This window comes from Eleutherodactylus coqui, chromosome 13 (genome assembly GCF_035609145.1).
Source record: "Eleutherodactylus coqui strain aEleCoq1 chromosome 13, aEleCoq1.hap1, whole genome shotgun sequence".
Taxonomy (NCBI): Eukaryota; Metazoa; Chordata; class Amphibia; order Anura; family Eleutherodactylidae; genus Eleutherodactylus; species Eleutherodactylus coqui.
Genome location: NC_089849.1, coordinates 47554871 through 47572995, shown reverse-complemented (window position 1 = coordinate 47572995; position 18125 = coordinate 47554871). Strand labels below are relative to the sequence as shown.

The window sequence follows — 18125 nt, the reverse complement described above, 5'->3', positions numbered from 1 at the left end:
GTTGTGAAAGAGTTAGATAATACTGAACACAATACAGATGTGTGTAAACCTCAAAAACATATTTAATCCCTTATCAAACAGTAGAAACCCAATAAAAACGTCTACATACGGTTATGTATGTGCAATATTGTCAGTGTGGATGTCATACTGTAGCAGGTTAATGCGGGGAGCTCCGGATTGTGGACCTCTAATGTGAATGAAGCTAAGAGCCCCCATTGACTTACAATTTGCCAGTATTGATATGTTTGCTACTGTGAGAAGGCACTGCAATTTTAACAGTCCGCTGAAGAGATCATTTTGAAGTTTACATTTTATGGAAAGATACATCTTACGAAGTAGAGTTATAAAAGTGATTTTATTATATGAAGTGCATTATAGAACTGCTTGTTTTTATTTTTGAACAGGTACTGCACCTAAATATTTCTGTTCAACTAATGCAGAACATTTAGTAGGTAAAGCTGAAGCAGCAGTGACCCTCTTCTATTAACAGCCAAGCATGATTTTATCAAGAGCAGCTGATTCTCTGGACGTCCAGCGGTGAACAGTTTATGTCAGACTAAAAGACAAGAGAAAAAAGAGTCAAGTCAGTAAAATTGCATGACAGTCTGAAATGTCAGGATTAATAAGTGATGCTTTCCTGAAACCACCTAAGGCAAACAAATAAAAAAATGAGCTTTGTGATGACAGATCTGCATCCATTCAACTTAGTGCTATGCACCTTTAATTACCAAACTGCCATGGTTGGCACAATAGGGTTCAGAAGCCCCTTTCTTGTGGCTGCTGAATGATTTGCAAGTGTTTAAGATTAAATGATCTATTCCCCGACAGTGTTCTATAATACAACACACTTGCTACAACAGGTGAATGGCCAAACCTCAAGAGTCAATTGATGTTTCCTGGTTAAAAAAAAAATCCTCCAGTCTTATTTTCCTTGCAATAGATGATAAAAGTTTGATCAGTGGGGGTCTCACCACCAAGACCTGAACAGATCCCAGAGAACAGGGGTCTTGATCCCCCTCTCCTCCTCACTGTAGGCTCACAACACACCCTGCAATGAGGAGGATATTGAAATACACTGCGGCCGAACATGCACTGTGCTGCTATAGTCATTTAAATGGGGCTGAGAGACATAGCCAAGCACAAGCACTCTGCTATGTCAAACAGTGACACTATAAATGACTATAGGTGATAAGTCAATTTTGACATAGCATCTTTTATGCAGTTATGGGGGTTTTACATGCCCCTTTGGTGGCCTTTTGTACATGCCATTTGCATTTTTTCCTATGACAGAAAAAAACAAACAAAAACACACATTCACGACATTTGCATTGGAAAAAACTGTCGGAGCCCCAAAACACTGTACATAGTGTCTTTCAAACACACTCTTTCAGGTGACTTCAGAATAAGCCGTTGTGTGAATATCGCTGGCCATTATGTGGCATTTACCACCAGTTTTCCCCTCTGCAGGCTCCATCTCTTATTCTCAGTATATTATCATACAGTTGAAAAATGTTATGCTGAAACATACTGGAGACCAGAAGAACACCCCTTTGGCCTTGGTTTGCTGAATGGAAGTCTAACAAAATATTAACATGTGACAGAAGCTTTTCCTGGGGTATACAATGGGCTAGGTGAAATCTGCAGTAGCTTAATTGAGGTTTTATGTATTTGAAAATGGTCCTAAAACCCTAGCAGTGAAAGGGTTAAAAGTAGGGATAAACTGCAGACAACTATTTTTTTTGTAGTAGTAGATGCAAAAAGTCTCAAAAAGTACCCACAAGCAACATGAAGCAATTGTGTCAGTGGAATCAATTAGTGAGATTCAACGGTCCCCCAATGTTATATTTAAAAACTTTTACCTGGCTGAAGAGACAGCGACATACCTGTCAATAAGGGAGTCTCTCATGCTGGTGGCAATCGTGCTTGGCTGAGCATCACTTAGCTTAAATACACTTTCTATGACTGACAGTTCTGTACTCGTGGTGTCCAGGCCACAGAAAGCACACCAGTCGTTGACAACCATTCCCGCTGCAATCACTTCACTACCTCGATTTACTGTACCAGCCTGCAAAATGACAAGTCAAGGTCAGCGTCAAAAAAATGCTTACATAAGACAGGATTCATAGCAATTCCGAATACAAAGACTTGAAATTAAAAAAGTCTTCTACAGCTTAATATATGGGGAAAAAAAAAACATTTCATATACGCTGACTTTGAAAATAAACCTGCTCAAACAGGTAGTCCAAAATGGTCTCCATTTCAGCAATGAAACCCTATGCTTCAGTCCAGGGTCTCGCCTAGATCAGCTCTGAATTTACAAATGGCAATAAGGCGTACAGTCTTGTTGCAATGTGCAACTAGCTAACCACTGCTATTTTGCAGCTGCAGCTTTAAGAGAAAAAAAATTATATATCGTACATATATATCTCAATTTCTCCCCTCCATCTAGAAAACATTCTAGACACTAGTGTCTGCTAAGCTCACCTTTGATCCTAACTAGCATCACCTTTTGTGTCCCTCTTCAGCCACTACCCATCGAAGAGAAACAGAAACTGTCCTGCTCCTCACGACTTTTACACGAATCCCTGCTGCCCGTGCACATAGCCCAGACATAGTACAGACTGAACAATGCTGCGGAAGCAGGAGCAGTGTAGCCACCTTGGGGAAGGGAGGACAGCAGCAAAGGAGGAAGGCTGCACCAGGCCATGCTTCTGCTCAGACAAGCGTCCTCAGCGGTGTTCAGCCTATCCTACACTTGTCTTGGTGCTGCGTATCACTCCGGCAGGAAGAGAAGGAAGCTATACACATGGAAGATGGAAGAAGTGAGGTGTGCAATCAGAATAAGTGCCTCTCATCGTCATTTCTGTATAAAGCTTCCTGCCAGCAGGGGGTCCTACTCGAACTACTGGAAAGTTGGGCTGCACAAGACTTATAACTAAGGAGTGACAAATAAAGACTGGTACTTCAGATCCTACTAGGGGCCGCTTACTCCGAGAGGTAGATATTTGCACATGTAAAAAAAAAAGTGAATACCGATGGAACACATGTAAAGGGGGGGGGGGGGGCATACACATCAAATACAAATTAAAAACCACATGCATTAAAAACCATTTTACAGTCCAAATACGCATACGTCCATGCGAATGAGGCCTTAGGGTATGGACCTACATTGTCGAAGTGCTGTGGATTTTCTGCAGAGATTCCACAGCTTTTTACAATACCTTCAATATGGACAAGATTTTATGAAACCTTATTCACATGCTAAGAAATAGATCAGCAGCATAAATTGACCTACAGTGCGGACTTTAAACTTGCACTGCATCCTAACTAGGCTGTGGATTGTCACAGCACATTTCACTTCAAAATAACCAAGTCAAATCTACATGTTACCAATGCAGATTATGCCAGAGATGTGCTGCAGCTTGAAGAAGCAGAAGTTAAAAAAAAAAAAAGACACACAGGAGGGTCACTGTACCAATAGTGCTTTTATCATACCATTAAAAAGTTATCCATATACAATATATCTGTCTGGAAACCACTGGGTAACACTGACATGGAAAAGGACTTGGGGTTTGAAAGTAAATTGGAGCAACCAGTGTCAGACAGCTGCTGCCAAAACAAATAGAATCATGGGGTGCGTCAAGGAGATCTAGGGGCGCATGATGAGAACATTGTTCTTTCTCTTTACAAGTCACTGGTCAGACCACAAATGGAATATTACGTACAGTTTGGGGCAACTGTACTCAGGAAGGACATATCAAAGCTTAAGTGGGTACAGTGGCAGGCAACTAAAGTAATAAATGGAATGGGACTACAATACCCAGAGAGGTTATCAAAATTGGGATTATTTACAATACAGAGATCTCTCCCATCATCTGTTTATACCCAGGACTGTAGCAAGAGGGCGCCCTCTACGTCTAGACAAAAGTATCTACACCAACATAGGAGGGGGTTCTTTACTGTAAGAGATGAGAGACTATGGACTCTGCCTGACAATGTGGCGATGGCAAAATTACTAAAACAGTTGAAGAGGGGCCTGGACGTCTTGAGTAGAACAATATGTGTTATAGGCACTAAAAGGCGTGTTGATCCAAGGAATTATTCTGACTGGCAAAACTGGAATCAAGAAGGAATGTTTTTCCTAAAATGAAGAACATTGGCTTCTACCTAGTGTTTTGGGGGGGGGGGGTTTGCCTTCTTCTGGATCAACATTGCAGGATAACAGGCTGAACTGGGTGGACAAGTCATTTTTCTGCTACACATACTATGTTACTAAGGGCTTAGTTACTAAGGGGTTAAATTACATTCATTGTAACAAAAAAAACCCTAGGAGTTGTTGAAAAATCAAATGAAAAGTTTCTGTGTGATTGTAACATTGGTATAGGTAAGTGATTACAATATCAGAGCAAAAGGAGAATTTATTGCAGAAAACTGACCCCCTGAAGGGAGGCTCTAGTACCCTGCTGTACCGCCTCTAGCTTGGATACAAGATGTGATACGGGTGGGCAGGGATGCTCTAGTAGCCTGCTGTACCACCACTAGCTTGGATACAAGATGTGATACGGGCGGGCATGGAGGCTCTATTACCCTGTTGTACCGCCTCTAGCTTTGGATGCAAGATGTGATACAGACGGGCATGGAGGCTCTAGTACTAGCAGTGTGCCGCTCCATTGCAAAGACAGGATTAAGGTGCTCACCATTAGGTCTCCAAACTCTGTGATAATCAGGGCTTAAACTAAATCTTCATTTGTTGCTGAAGACAACCCATTTCCACTCCGTAGCAGTCCAGCTTCGTTGTTCACAACACCATTGGAAAAGGAAGCGATGGTGGGTGGGTGTCAAAGGCAGTATTATTGGGCAGTGTGAGACCAAATATCCTTCAGCCAAGCGCCTGGAAATGGTTCCAACAGGCACAGGAGCCTGTTACGATGTCCACCATCCAGAGACAGGCGGTAACGGAACAGTTGGAGCTGCTCATGCTTGCCGGACGATCATCTTTACTGTTGGTTTATCGAGGGCGCCCTGAACCCGATCACCTTGTGAGGAATGCCCTCACGCATCCAATGGTCCCAACACCTTCTAACAGTCTGGTCAGATATGACTATCTAGATTCTCGCATTCTATTAATGATCCTCCTCTCAAACTCTATTAACTGGGCAAAATCTTTTTCATTACATTATAGAGGCATCTAATGGTCAGCAAGCTCTACACAAGCAGAAAAAGAAGTCCACTACACACAAGGAGCCTCTGAGAGCCTTTCTATAGGCCAAGGGTAGAACCACTTTTAGGGTCTTCGGGAACAAGACCATTCATCTAATCACACCACAAGACTAATCTATTTGCATATCTGCATGAGATGTAATTGTATGTTAAAGTTTGCAGGGGGGTTTTTTTGTTTGTTTTTTTTAAATCTTTTTTTCTACAAAAAGAGTGCATATTAGGATTTAGTACAGTTTGACTGCAAACAGAAACAGATTTCTCCCTGGAAATAAGTACTGGCCTGTCTTGTGTATTGAAGATATTTTGGTGGCAATCCTCATAATAGAAATCCCTTTTCTAAGTGAGCAACAAGTTTGGCATATCTGAGGAAGACCTAACACCTTAATGAATTAAAATTTGTGCTTTAACCGTGTAGCACATTAACGACGCACAAATAGTTTGTAAGCTGGAAGAGAACTAGTTAAAGACCAAAACCAAGTCATTAGTACATTCAGGTTTTTTCTCCATTTACCACTAAAGGGACTTGGAGTAATGATGACAGTTCATCCTGGTCTTCTATTGATGTTTTGGGATGCACCAAACCGCCTTGATTACTAAATGCGCAGTAACTGCCAACAAGAACTTGATCAGCAACAGTCTGTCTGAAAACTTCTACTTTCAGGACATCGGCTAGGATCTCCTCCGTCTCCTGAAACATAAGGGAGAGAAAAAGTGTGCAGGACAGTTAATGTACAACATAGAATACTACAATATCTAGCCTTCAATTACTCCAGGAGCCATGACGGATCAATAATGCTTCTCCATACTCTGCCAGGTCTGTTTGCAGAGACAATCTTTAAATGGGACACTGCAAGCAGATTTAAGCCAATTACAGTCATCAGTGCCCAGGCGCCGAGATCTGCAACTGCCTGCGATCTCCCATATACAGGCTGACTGCAGCCTGTAAATACAGCATTAGAGGGGAAACCGCAGCTGTGGACACCTAGGACAGGCAAGTTTAGGATATTTTATTATGTTTTTCATGGGCAACATGATTAAAAAAATATATCTATCTATCTAGTTTAACCGACAGCCCCTTGTATAAAGGATCAAGAACCGTTAATACACAGCACTTGGTCCGGGGCATTAAAGGGGTTGTCCCGCGGCAGCAAGTGGGTCTATACACTTCTGTATGGCCATAATAATGCACTTTGTAATGTACATTGTGCATTAATTATGAGCCATACAGAAGTTATAAAAAGTTTTTCACTTACCTGCTCCACTGCTGGCGTCCTCGTTCCCATGGTTGCCATCTAATTTTCGCCGTCTAAAATGGTCTAATGGCCAAATTAGACGCGCTTGCGCAGTCCGGGTCTTCTGCTTTCTTCAATGGGGCTCCGTGTAGCTCCGCCCCGTCACGTGTTGATTCCAGCCAATCAGGAGGCTGGAATCGGCAATGGACCGCACAGAAGAGCTGCGGTCCACGGAGGAAGAGGATCCCGGCGGCCATCTTCAGCCGGTAAGTATAGAAGTCACCGGAGCGCGGGGATTAAGGTAAGCACTGAGCGGTTTTTTTTTTTTAAGTCCCTGCATCGGGGTTGTCTCGCGCCGAACAGGGGGGGGGGGGGGGTTGAAAAAAAAAAACCCGTTTCGGCGCGGGACAACCCCTTTAATGCCACGCCATTGAAGAATACGTTCTGCTAGTGACTCCAGTCACACTAAGGGGATGTTATCCCATGTAATTGGGTCTCCTATGGATGTTCCATTGGAAAACTCCAAAAGGTGTTCCCCCTGCCCCCCCCCCCCCCCCTTTTTTTTTTTTAAAGGACAGTGTCAATACCCTCCAGGGGTCTTACACGACAGACATCACAGATGTATGTATAAAAAGTTATTATGCACATGGGCAGGAAAATACATGTTACCATTACAACACTACAATGGGAGACCACTGGGTAACACCGACATGGAAAAGGACTTGGGGATTTTAGTAAATTAAGTTTAACTGGAGCAACCAGTGTCCGGTAGCTGCTGCCAAGGCAAATAGGATGATGGGGTACGTCAAAAGTGGTCTAGGGGCACACGACAACAAGAACATTGTGCTTCCTCTTTACAAGTCACTGGTCAGACCACACATTGAATATTGTGGACAGTTTTGGGCAACGGCACTCAAGGAGGACATATCAGAACTTGAGCGGGTACAAAGGCAGGCAACTAAAGTAATAAATTGAATGGGCGGACTACAATACCCAGAGAGATTATCAAAATTGGGGTTAGTTTAGAAAAAAAATAAATAAAATAAAGGACAGCTGAGGGGCAACCTAATAACTAAGTATAAATATATCATGGGACAATAGATCTAGAGGAAAGAAGGTTTCTACACCAACATAGAAGGGGGTTCTTTACTGTAAGAGCAGTGAGACTATGGAACTCTCTGCCTGAGGATGTGGTGAGAGTTCAAGAGGGGCCTGACAGCCTTTTTGGGTAATACATTATATGTTATAGTCACTAATTCATTCAGAATGTTTTTTGATCCAAGGATTATTCTGATTACCAACTCAAATTCAGGAAGGAATTTTTTCCTTTAAAATGGGGAAAATTGGCTTCTACCTTATTGGGTTTTTTTTGCCTACCTCTGGAAGAGCATTGGGGCAGGAAAGGGGGGGGGGGGGGGTAATAGACTGAATTGGAAGTACATGTGTATTTTTTTTTCCGGCCCAACATACTATGTTACAATGCTCTTGCATTCATTGGCAAGTCTCCATTCCATGAGGAACTATTTTGGTGGGAGGATGGAGATAACACAGGACATCCCAGTAATTCTATAAAGTCCATCAAGAAACAGATGACAATGGAAGACGTGTAACAATATCAACTGCAAGTCTTTGATGCAGAACAGAAGGCCATTGTGAGAGCACTCAACACGTTTAGGGACAAAAGAAGTCTGGTATCTGCATCAACAGGCATAGATCGACAAGGATGCACCTAAAACGAGAGGGGAAACAAAAAAAGTCATACCCGGTCAAGATCAGGGTGTACAAGGGCTACATAGTCATTACAAGCCATCACATTTCCTAATGCTGAGAGACGCTCCTCCACTCTCTGGATTCGGACAGAGTCTGGCAAACTGTTTCGGATGTGCTGGAGCTCTTGGTCGGTCGTGTTGTTTGGAACTAGAAGGCCATTTCGGTTTCCTAGAAGAAATACAAACACACGTAAAGCAAGCAAGTTAAAAAGGGCCTGTCCTCTAAAAACACATAATACCCTATCCACGCGATAGGAAATAACTTGTGGATCGACAAGGGCCTGACTGCTGGGCCCCCACCAATCCCAAGAACGCAGCCCCAGCGCACCGTGAAGTGAGGACAAAGGAAGACGTGAATGTGCACATCCACACCACTCATTAAAAAGGAGCCTGCTGAAGATTAGCAAGTTCAAGCGCTTTGCCATCTTTGGCAGTACCATTGAAGTGAACAGAGGTGTGCTGGGGGACTCAGCAACCAGACCCTCTCCGATCAATAAGCTAGATAGTGGAGAATTTGCGAGAACCTATTTAAAGCTTTAATAAAGAAAAAATGTATATAAAAAGCACAACTGTTTTAGTATTTTGATCACGTCATTTGATGCTGTTACGCAGTAAATAATGGAAAAGTCATATATGTTATCTGTGAGGGCTGTCGAGCAACAGATTTTTTTTTTTTGTGAGCTTGGAATCCTTCGAATACAAGATCATTGGGGGCCATCAATATTACAGTCCCAGAAAGGCAATACATATTAGATGAAGGTCAGCTGAAGCCACTCATTTTAGTGGGATTGGGCAGTCATCTTAACATATCAGGAGGTGATGTGCATCAAGATGCGCAATCCTTTCGCTCTCAAGGACAAGCAGCCAAAGGTGTGTAGTAGCAGCTTGTTTCCCTTTCCTCTGGCTAACTTTGGCTAAGCTGAGTGCACATGCTTAAGGTGGAAGAGGGGAAAACTGGTATACATAACTGTCAATCTAATGAGCATTCAGCAGATATTTATTTAAGGTCTACGGCCACCTTAAGATACGTACAGACTACAGCAATGAGGCAAGAAGATTTGTGGGGTCTATCAGACACCAGTCAATCAAGTACAAGTGGATCCTCAACATGCAATATTAATTGGTTCTAGAAAGATCACTATATGATGAAACCAAAACTTTATGGTAAATGGCAGCTGATTCCAAAATGTCAAATATTTACCCCTCAGGATTGAAGAAAAATAAGCACAGAATCAATACAGGTAAAACCAATCCTTATATATAATGGAAGGAGCTACTGGAACCTGGAAATCACTTCCTACAAGGACTGGAGCATCTACTGGATCTGAGACCATGGTCTGTACGTTCGATAGTACACGAGTCCCATCATGTCGGATGTAGCTGCTGCAGTGGAGTTATGCCAAGTGTGCTCCCCAAATCTCTGTACGGGACAGAAGCCGCTCTGCACCAAACATACAGGGAGCGGTACAGGCATTTCTATGGATGGCTGCTGTGTGCGGGTTAGGCCTCAAGACCACGGGCGGGTCGGGCTCCATCTGCAGCCATGGACATTTTCTTACTTGTCCATGCACGGCTTCTGCACAGCTGATGCGCCGACCTGCAGTACATTATTTTATTTATCTCCTGCTCTCCCACGAATCCGCGTCACGTCCGCAGTGTCAGCTGCAGGTGTGCCACGGATCACACAGCTTCCATTGACTTCAATAGAAGCAGTCCATGTGGGATCTGAAGAAAAAAAAAAAAAAGGGGAACATGCTGCAACTTGTTTTCCGGACCGAAAGTTCCGCAAATCAAGTCTGCATGCTTTAATAAATTTGCGGACACCCATGTATCCCTATGGGTGGCCTGATTTGCGGATCTTCAGCAAATCAGATCCGCCTGTGGACATTGAGCCTTAGGAGAGGCAGTAAGGTGCCCAGCAGTGCAGCTCAGACTGAGGTAAGCTACAAGGGGAACTTCTCATCAGGGCAACACAAAACAATGAATCACAGCATAGCTCAAGGGAAGAGAAGAACGTCCTTGTAGTGAAGCACTCAAACATGGCCGATTCTCCAGGCAAGACAGGAGGAGGCATCTGAGTCCATTCACATTGTGAGGTTAGAGTTTTGACAGAGTGGTGTTGATCTGTGCACAACTGATGCCCCCAGATGGGAAGACAGGACCTGAGGTACATTTTACCTGAAAAGCAGCTGGAAGGATATTAAAGGGTTACCTGAGGGGTTTTTTTTGCATAATGTGATTGTTCTCAGTAAGAGAAACCAAGCGATTTTGTAAATATACCTTCTAATGGCTAACAAAAATACATGGTGTTATAGCAAGCTTTCGGACCTGCGCAGGGTTCCTCAGGCTTATGATGGAACAAGTCTACAGACATTTAATATATACACACGATAACATGGGAGAGCACGAACATGGTGAACTTAATGTGCACTACATAAATACCAGAGACAGAGGGTGAAAGGGCCCAGACCATGCGCATTCATTACATTTGTCTTTAGATCTGTTCCATTATGCCTGAGGAAGGACCCTGCGCAGGTCCGAGAGCTCGCTACAATATCATGTATTTGTTAGTCATTAAAGGAGATGTCCCGCGCCGAAACGGGGTTTTTTTTTTTAACCCCCCCCCCGTTCGGCGCGAGACAACCCCGATGCAGGGGTTAAAAAAACCACCCGCACAGCGCTTACCTGAATCCCGGCGGTCCGGCGTCTTCATACTCACCTGCTGAAGATGGCCGCCGGGATCCTCTGTCTTCATGGACCGCAGGGCTTCTGTGCGGTCCATTGCCGATTCCAGCCTCCTGATTGGCTGGAATCGGCACGTGACGGGGCGGAGCTACACGGAGCTACACGGAGCCCCATAGAGAAGAGGAGAAGACCCGGACTGCGCAAGCGCGGCTAATTTGGCCATCGGAGGGCGAAAATTAGTCGGCACCATGGAGACGAGGACGCCAGCAACGGAGCAGGTAAGTATAAAACTTTTTATAACTTCTGTATGGCTCATAATTAATGCACAATGTACATTACAAAGTGCATTATTATGGCCATACAGAAGTGTATAGACCCACTTGCTGCCTCGGGACAACCCCTTTAAGATATTTACAAGATTGTTCTCAGTAAATGAAACCAAGCAGTCACATTTTACGCTACTGCCTAACACGGTACCAACCCCTCCCCCCCTCCTCCTTTTTTTTTGCATATTAATCCCACTTTCTGACCACAGCGTAGCTCAAATTTACACACAGCGCCAACAACGTGCCCGTTCTTTGCTCCAACAGCATGTCGCACGACATTGACGTCACTATTTCATTATGGCCCAGTGATATTTCATGCACCGATCACGAGGCTAGGGCACAATAGCCTTGTTTGCAGGATGACACTGGCGAGGTTCTGCGTGAGGCAGACAACTGACAGGAGATTGGCTGCAGCAGCGACGCGATTATACAGGCATGTCACCGCTGCAGCCAATGCAAAAAACACTGGTAGGAAGGGAGGAGCAGCAGCTCAGAGTAGCACACAGTTACGAGGTAAGTACTTAATCATTTTATAACATCCCCCACCCTCAGTTTGCCAATTCAGGCAACCCCTTTAATTTACTTGTGCAGTTAGCGCCAATCTGGGATCATTTAAGTTAAAGTTTCTCTATATCTATAACACACAGTTGTATGGCACGCCAAAGTCACGGTCCGTACTCACCAACGCACATTCTTCCAATAATTCGGCATCCAGCTATGGACGCATGCACAACCGGTATCGTCTCAGAAAGCTCTCCTTCAAACACGCTGCAAGAGAAACACTCAGGATTAAAGCAGGTTCTGTTGCAGCACATTTGTATCGGGTGGCGGACGAACGGTTCCGCTTGTGGGCAACCTCACGGCGCTCATGCGAGACTTGGCAGCGCTATACAGATGACTCCTACTGTCTCATCCATGTCCGAGGAGGCAAGAGGGGCAGACACTGGGGCCAAACAGGCTACTAGCAAAGACTGTGTCCCGCCAGCAGGAGGCGCTGCCTCATTCACATGCAGCGATGGAAAACTTTAAAAACTGATTACTAAGGTGGGCTTTTATTAACAGAAACGGAAATAACTAGAAAACATGACTGTCGGTATTGTTTTATTAGGGTCAGCACAAAAGTGGAATAGGAAGCCAAGACATCAATCCCATTGAAGTCAACGAGCGCAACCCCTATCGTACTTCCAGCTGTGAGAACGACAGCGGGCTGGAGGATCAGATGATCAATGGGGATCCCGAGCGGTGGACCCCTTGTGATCAACTATTGATGACTCATCCTGGGGGGATATCTTATCAATAGTAAAGGCCTGGAGAACCCTCCATTGCTCTGCCCATGGCCTCCTGTAACACGTGACCTCAGCAGCTCCATATAGATTCACTCCACAGCTGGTCGTGGAGACGTCACCCACCTGTAGAAGTTCTCGGAGCCTCCTATGGCTACCAGGCAATATGTGTTGGTTAGTTTCGCGAAGCAACCGATCTCATTGTTGTTCTCAAAGGAGGCGCGGACTGCCATGGCTGCTCCACCCGGGAAACCGTCACTAGAAGCAGACAGAAGACACGCTGACTCCGTGTATACACCCGCACACTGCCTTATCACCGGCAAATCAGCCCTTACCGCGGCCTTACCTCGCTCCGTTACCGATCACTCCCGACAACTTCTCGTCCTCCGCCAAACACGTGGCTTGGCCGCAAAAACTGGTTGCACTTCCGGGTTGCGCCACTTGACAGGAAGTGCCTCGAACGTAACCAATAGAAAGCAGTCTTTGAGGATGACGCGTGAGGCTGAGGACGCCATGTTTAGAGTGGTCATCGCCACTAATTCCATCCAGTCTCGTTTTATGGCACTCGAGCAGCAGCATTCTAGCACACAGCTGTATCTCTTAGTTCATATAGTTAAGGCTTTCATGGAATGACAGAAAAATGTTTAGAGGCAAAATGTAGGATTGCCACCATCACTGTCAAAAACATTGGGGAGGGATTGTGTAGGTGTGCTTTCACATAAGCACTTTTTTTATAGGATATCTATGTGGTAGGGAAGTGGTTAATATCAGCATCCATAATGGTTTGGGATAGTTAGGCCTCGCTCACACTGGTGCGTTTTACAGCAATTAACGCAGCGTTTTGAACACCACGTTAATCGCGATATAATGCTTCCATTGAAGTCAATGGGCCTCGCAGGCTTGCGTTTGATCGCAGCACTGGACGTCACTTTATAGACCTGCGATTTTGAGCACTGTCAATGGGAGCTGCGACCAAAAGTAAAATCACGGCAGAGCACCGCGCTTGAAATTGCGGCGTTTTGCCGCATTCATGCATGAGAGCGGCCTTAATAGGTTAATTCCATGGTGGTCTCAATGGGTCAATGACAATATCTACAGTCATTTGACTGCAGTCATTGAAAAGTTCAAAGCCAAAATCCGTGGTGTCCTAAGGCCGGCCGCATACTGACATATTTGCGCACACAATACGCAGAGAATAGAACCCATTGATTTCCCTGGATTCCTACACATTTCTGTATTTTGCATGTGCAATTTGGAGGCGGAAAAATAAAAATAAAACGTTCTATTTTTTTGCGTATTTGCGCACCAAAGGTCTTGACAAATGCGTGCGCAATACGCAAGGACATGTGTGAAACACCTGGAACTAAGACAAATTAGCCTTTCCACTCGGGGCGTCCCTGTGTCCCGCGCGCAAATGAACATACCCTGTGGGCAGTAAAATACACCGATATGCACATAAAAAATATAGTTCGTTTTGCAAAAACGCAGTGCTGAGGCGCGTGCGAATTCACGTATGCTCGTGTGAAGGAGCCCTAAAGAGCATCAGAAAATAAACATTTTTATTTTAAACATATTTTTTATGATTTTCTTTTTACGTTTTTGTTCATAATTAGAGATGAGCGAACATACTCGGCCACGCCCCTTTTTCACTCGAGCACCGCGATTTTCGAGTACTTCTCTACTCGGGTGAAAAGATTCGGGGGGGCGGCGTGGGTGAGCGGGGGGTTGCAGAGGGGAGTGTTAGAGAGAGAGAGCCCCCCCTGTTCCCCACTGCTACCCCCCGCTCCACCACGCCATCCCCCGCTCCCCGGCGCCCCCCAAATCTTTGCACCCGAGTAGCCAGGTACTCGAAAATAGCGATGCTCGATCGAGTAACTACTCGAAACGAGTCCGTTCGCTCATCTCTATTCATAATCTATATATTTTTTTTAATCCTGCATTTTTCACACTGACCACAGAGAAACTTTGCCGTTGTCATCTAACTCAGGGCCTTTTCATACGGGCGAGAAATCATTCAGATTCCCGCCATTAGCGAGAATCAAAACTAGTGTTAAGTCTAAATGAATGCAGAACTGAACGATAAAATAATTTGTTGTTTAGTTTCTGCATGCATGAAAACTAAACGACAGATCGGCCCGTGTAAACAGGCCTGTTTACTGTGAATACAGGCGGGCAGCTGGAACCATCCCCGGCCACTCCAACTCCATTCACTAGAGGTGAATGGAAAAATAAAAAAGCTATTGCGCGCAAAAGATGGCTGCAGAAAATTAAAAAAAAATATATATATATATATATATATATATATATATATATTTCTTTGAAAAAAATACAATTAGTACAGCAAAAAACAAAACTATATAAGTTTGGTATCGTAGTAATCGTACCGACCCATAGAATAAAGTTAACGTCATTTTTGTTGCCGTTTGTGCGCCGTAGAAGACGCACCAAAAGATGGCGGAATTTCATTATTTTTTTTCTTCATTTCCACTTAATTTATTAAAAGTTTTTCAGTACATTATATGGTACATTAAATTGTACCTTTGAAAAATACAGCTCGTCCCGCAAAAAACAAGCCCTCATACAGCGACATCAATGGATAAATAAAGGAGTTATATTTTAAAAGGGTGGAGTGCTAATGAATAAAATCCCATGCGGACCCCTGCTAATGGTCCATGATCCATACATGTATACTACAGTGGAGTTAGTAGGCGGTGCTGTGGTTGCGTGATGCAATGATCTGTATAACACGCGGTAAGCATCATTTGTCTTTGAGACAGCGTTCTGCGCAGTGGTGAGGGAATCATGGCAGAGCTGACGGAATTCCAACACAGTCAGATTGTTTGGGCTTGTATGATGGGTGCCGCCATAACAAAGGCAAAGGAATTTTTTGCTGTATCACTAGGCATAGTATCCAAGATTATAACCGTGTACAGGAAAAAGCACAGGACCGATCATCACTGGGACAACCTGTCAAGCATCTGCGCCCAACAGGTCGGCCCATGTAAATGCACCCTTAGAAAGGAGACATAATATCACAGGCGGATGGCGCCGAGAGGTAACACCTATATTTAGCTTAGGAACGCTGTATTCTCTCCTTAGGGAGAGCACATAGAAGGTGAGTGAGTGAGGAGATTTATAAGGCCATTCATGCTCCTCTGGGTAATATGCAAATAAGGGAGATGGAGCAATACCTCTACAGCACTACCTATTGGAAGACAGCATTCCTGCAAGTCAATATTAGACTCTTTATACAAGCCTTGTAACAATGACTGGAAATTGAAAGCCAAGCCAGCATCCATACACAGACAGCTGTTTCAGGGTGTTTGCCCCTCATCAGAGTGCAGTAGGTTTATGGCTTGGCTAGCAAGAGGTCTCTGTGGGTCAGAACCGCTATCTTTTCTCCTTAGGGAGAACACCTAGAAGGTGAATGAGTAAGAAAAGACTTATATAGCCATTCATTGTTCCCAGTCATTGTTACAAGGCTTGTATAAAGCATCTAACTTTGACTTGCAGAAATGCTGCCTTACATTAGGTGGCGCTACAGAGGTATTTTTCCATCTCCCTTTTTTGCATATTATCCAGAGGAGCATGAATGGTCTTATATGTCTACTCACTCACCTCCTAGGTGCTCCTCTTTTTAAAGAATTTAGAAGTGGTTTCTGCGCCTAAATCCTGACAGAATCCTACAACATTTTGCAAGTGAGTGGGGTATTTTATCTGCCATTTACAATGGGTTTAATCTGTGTGGATCCACTGGGACATCTGCAGTAAATTTGCCATGTGAACGTCTTTTGGCCTCATTTACATGGGCTGTATACTGTCATAGCCATGCCAGATATTTTCAACGTGGATCTGACAGTTTAACCTGTGTCAGAATGTCATGGACGAGCCTCGGAGTTCTGTGGTGGATTCACATAGATCAATACAGAGATGTCGCCCCTGTCAATGGAGCAAATCCCCTTCCGGCAGCCCAATAAGGTTTCCAAATGGATTTCATGTGGAAACTGCTCCAAGAATTGACATGGTAATTCTTTTTTAATCCACATGCAGAAAAATACGCATCATAGTTCATATGTAGTTCATTTTCATAGTATTCAATAGAATGCTAAAATGATGTGGATTTTGCAGTGGATTTGGGCACCAAAATCCACCACAAAATTCTGCCATGTAAACAAGGCCTCGTAGTATTATAAAAATGTAAAGAAAATGGTATATGCACAGCATAAATATATTTCATTATGGGACAATCAATACAAAAAAATCTATAGTCTATAAATCTAAGTAGTGATGGGATCTGCAGCAGACTGGAGATGATGTAAAAGCATTCCTTTATTCAGACTTCATAAAACAGATACAGGCAAGCGATGTTTCGGCCATAAATAGGCCTTTATCAAGCATGCCTGGTCCACCGACCCATCTGAAGTAACTAGTGACTATAACCTGTAATATTGTAACACTCAAGAAAGACATCCAGGACCCTCTTAGACTCTTTTTTCTAATTCACCAATACCACATCCTCAGGCAGAGAGTTCCATAGTCTCACTGCTCTAACAGTAAATAATCCCCTTCTATGTTCATGTCCTTTTTTCTTCTAGACGTAGAGGATGCCCCCTTATTACAGTCACAGTCCTGGGTATAAATAGATAATGGGAGAGATCTCTGTATTGTCCCCTGATATATTTATATACGGTTATTAGGTTGCCCCTCAGCCGTCTTTTTTCTAAACTAAGTAACCCCAAATTTTGATCACCTCTCTGGATATAATAATCTCTCCATTGCATTTATTACTTTAGTTGCCCAACTTTGTACCCGCTCAAGCTCTGATATGTCCTTCTTGAGTACCGATGCCCAAAACTGTATACTTTTTTCTATGTGTGGTCTGACCAGTGACTTGTAAAGAGGAAGAACAATGTTCTCATCATGTGCCCCTAGACCTCTTTTAATGCAACCCATGATCCTATTTGCCTTGGCAGCAGCTGCCTGACACTGGTTGCTCCAGTTAAGCTTACAGTTAACTAAAATCCCCAAGTCCCTTTCCATGTCAGTGTTACCCAGTGGTTTCCCATTTAGTGTGTAATAGTGACATGTAGAGATAAGCGAGCATACTCGGAAAAGCACTACTCGCTCGAGTAATGTGCTTTATCCGAGTATCGCTGTGCTCGGGTCTGAAGATTCGGGTGCCGCTGCGGCTGACAGGTGAGTCGCAGCGGGGAGCAGGGGAGAGCAGGCGGGAGAGAGGGAGAGGATCGTTCGTTCCCATCTGCCTTCATTCACAGTAAACAGGAGTCACTCAAACATTGAGCAGCTGTTTACATGGGCCAATAGTTTCTTGGTTTTGAATTCTGCTAAAAACCAAGAGACTTCGACAAGTGAGCAATTTCTCGCTCAGTACCCTGTCGGCAGCTACATGTACACAGGATTATTATCACCTTAAGTCACTGTTTCAAGCAAGAATTCGGGCGATAATCTCCCCGTTTAAAGCACCCTTTAGACTACTAATGCACTACACCTACTCTGATTGGCCAATCAAAGAGCAGTGCACAGCGTGCATTAGGTTGTTAGAAAATTGCTACTGCCATCTTGGACATGCAAAAACAGGACATGAAACTG

At 44.0% G+C, this 18125-nt stretch overlaps 1 protein-coding gene across 1 annotated transcript; it reads right to left on the bottom strand.

Annotated features, from left to right (window-relative positions):
- Window positions 1-336: 336 nt before the first annotated feature.
- Window positions 337-12965, bottom strand: EIF6 (eukaryotic translation initiation factor 6). Its single transcript, XM_066587708.1, has 7 exons — window positions 12862-12965; window positions 12642-12773; window positions 11915-12000; window positions 8215-8390; window positions 5732-5908; window positions 1884-2065; window positions 337-556 (listed from the first exon to the last, which is right to left on the bottom strand). Exons 2-7 carry the CDS (start codon window positions 12746-12748, stop codon window positions 547-549), a joined length of 738 nt encoding a protein of 245 aa, XP_066443805.1. The 5' UTR covers window positions 12749-12773; window positions 12862-12965; the 3' UTR covers window positions 337-546.
- Between the last annotated feature and the right edge of the window lie 5160 nt (window positions 12966-18125).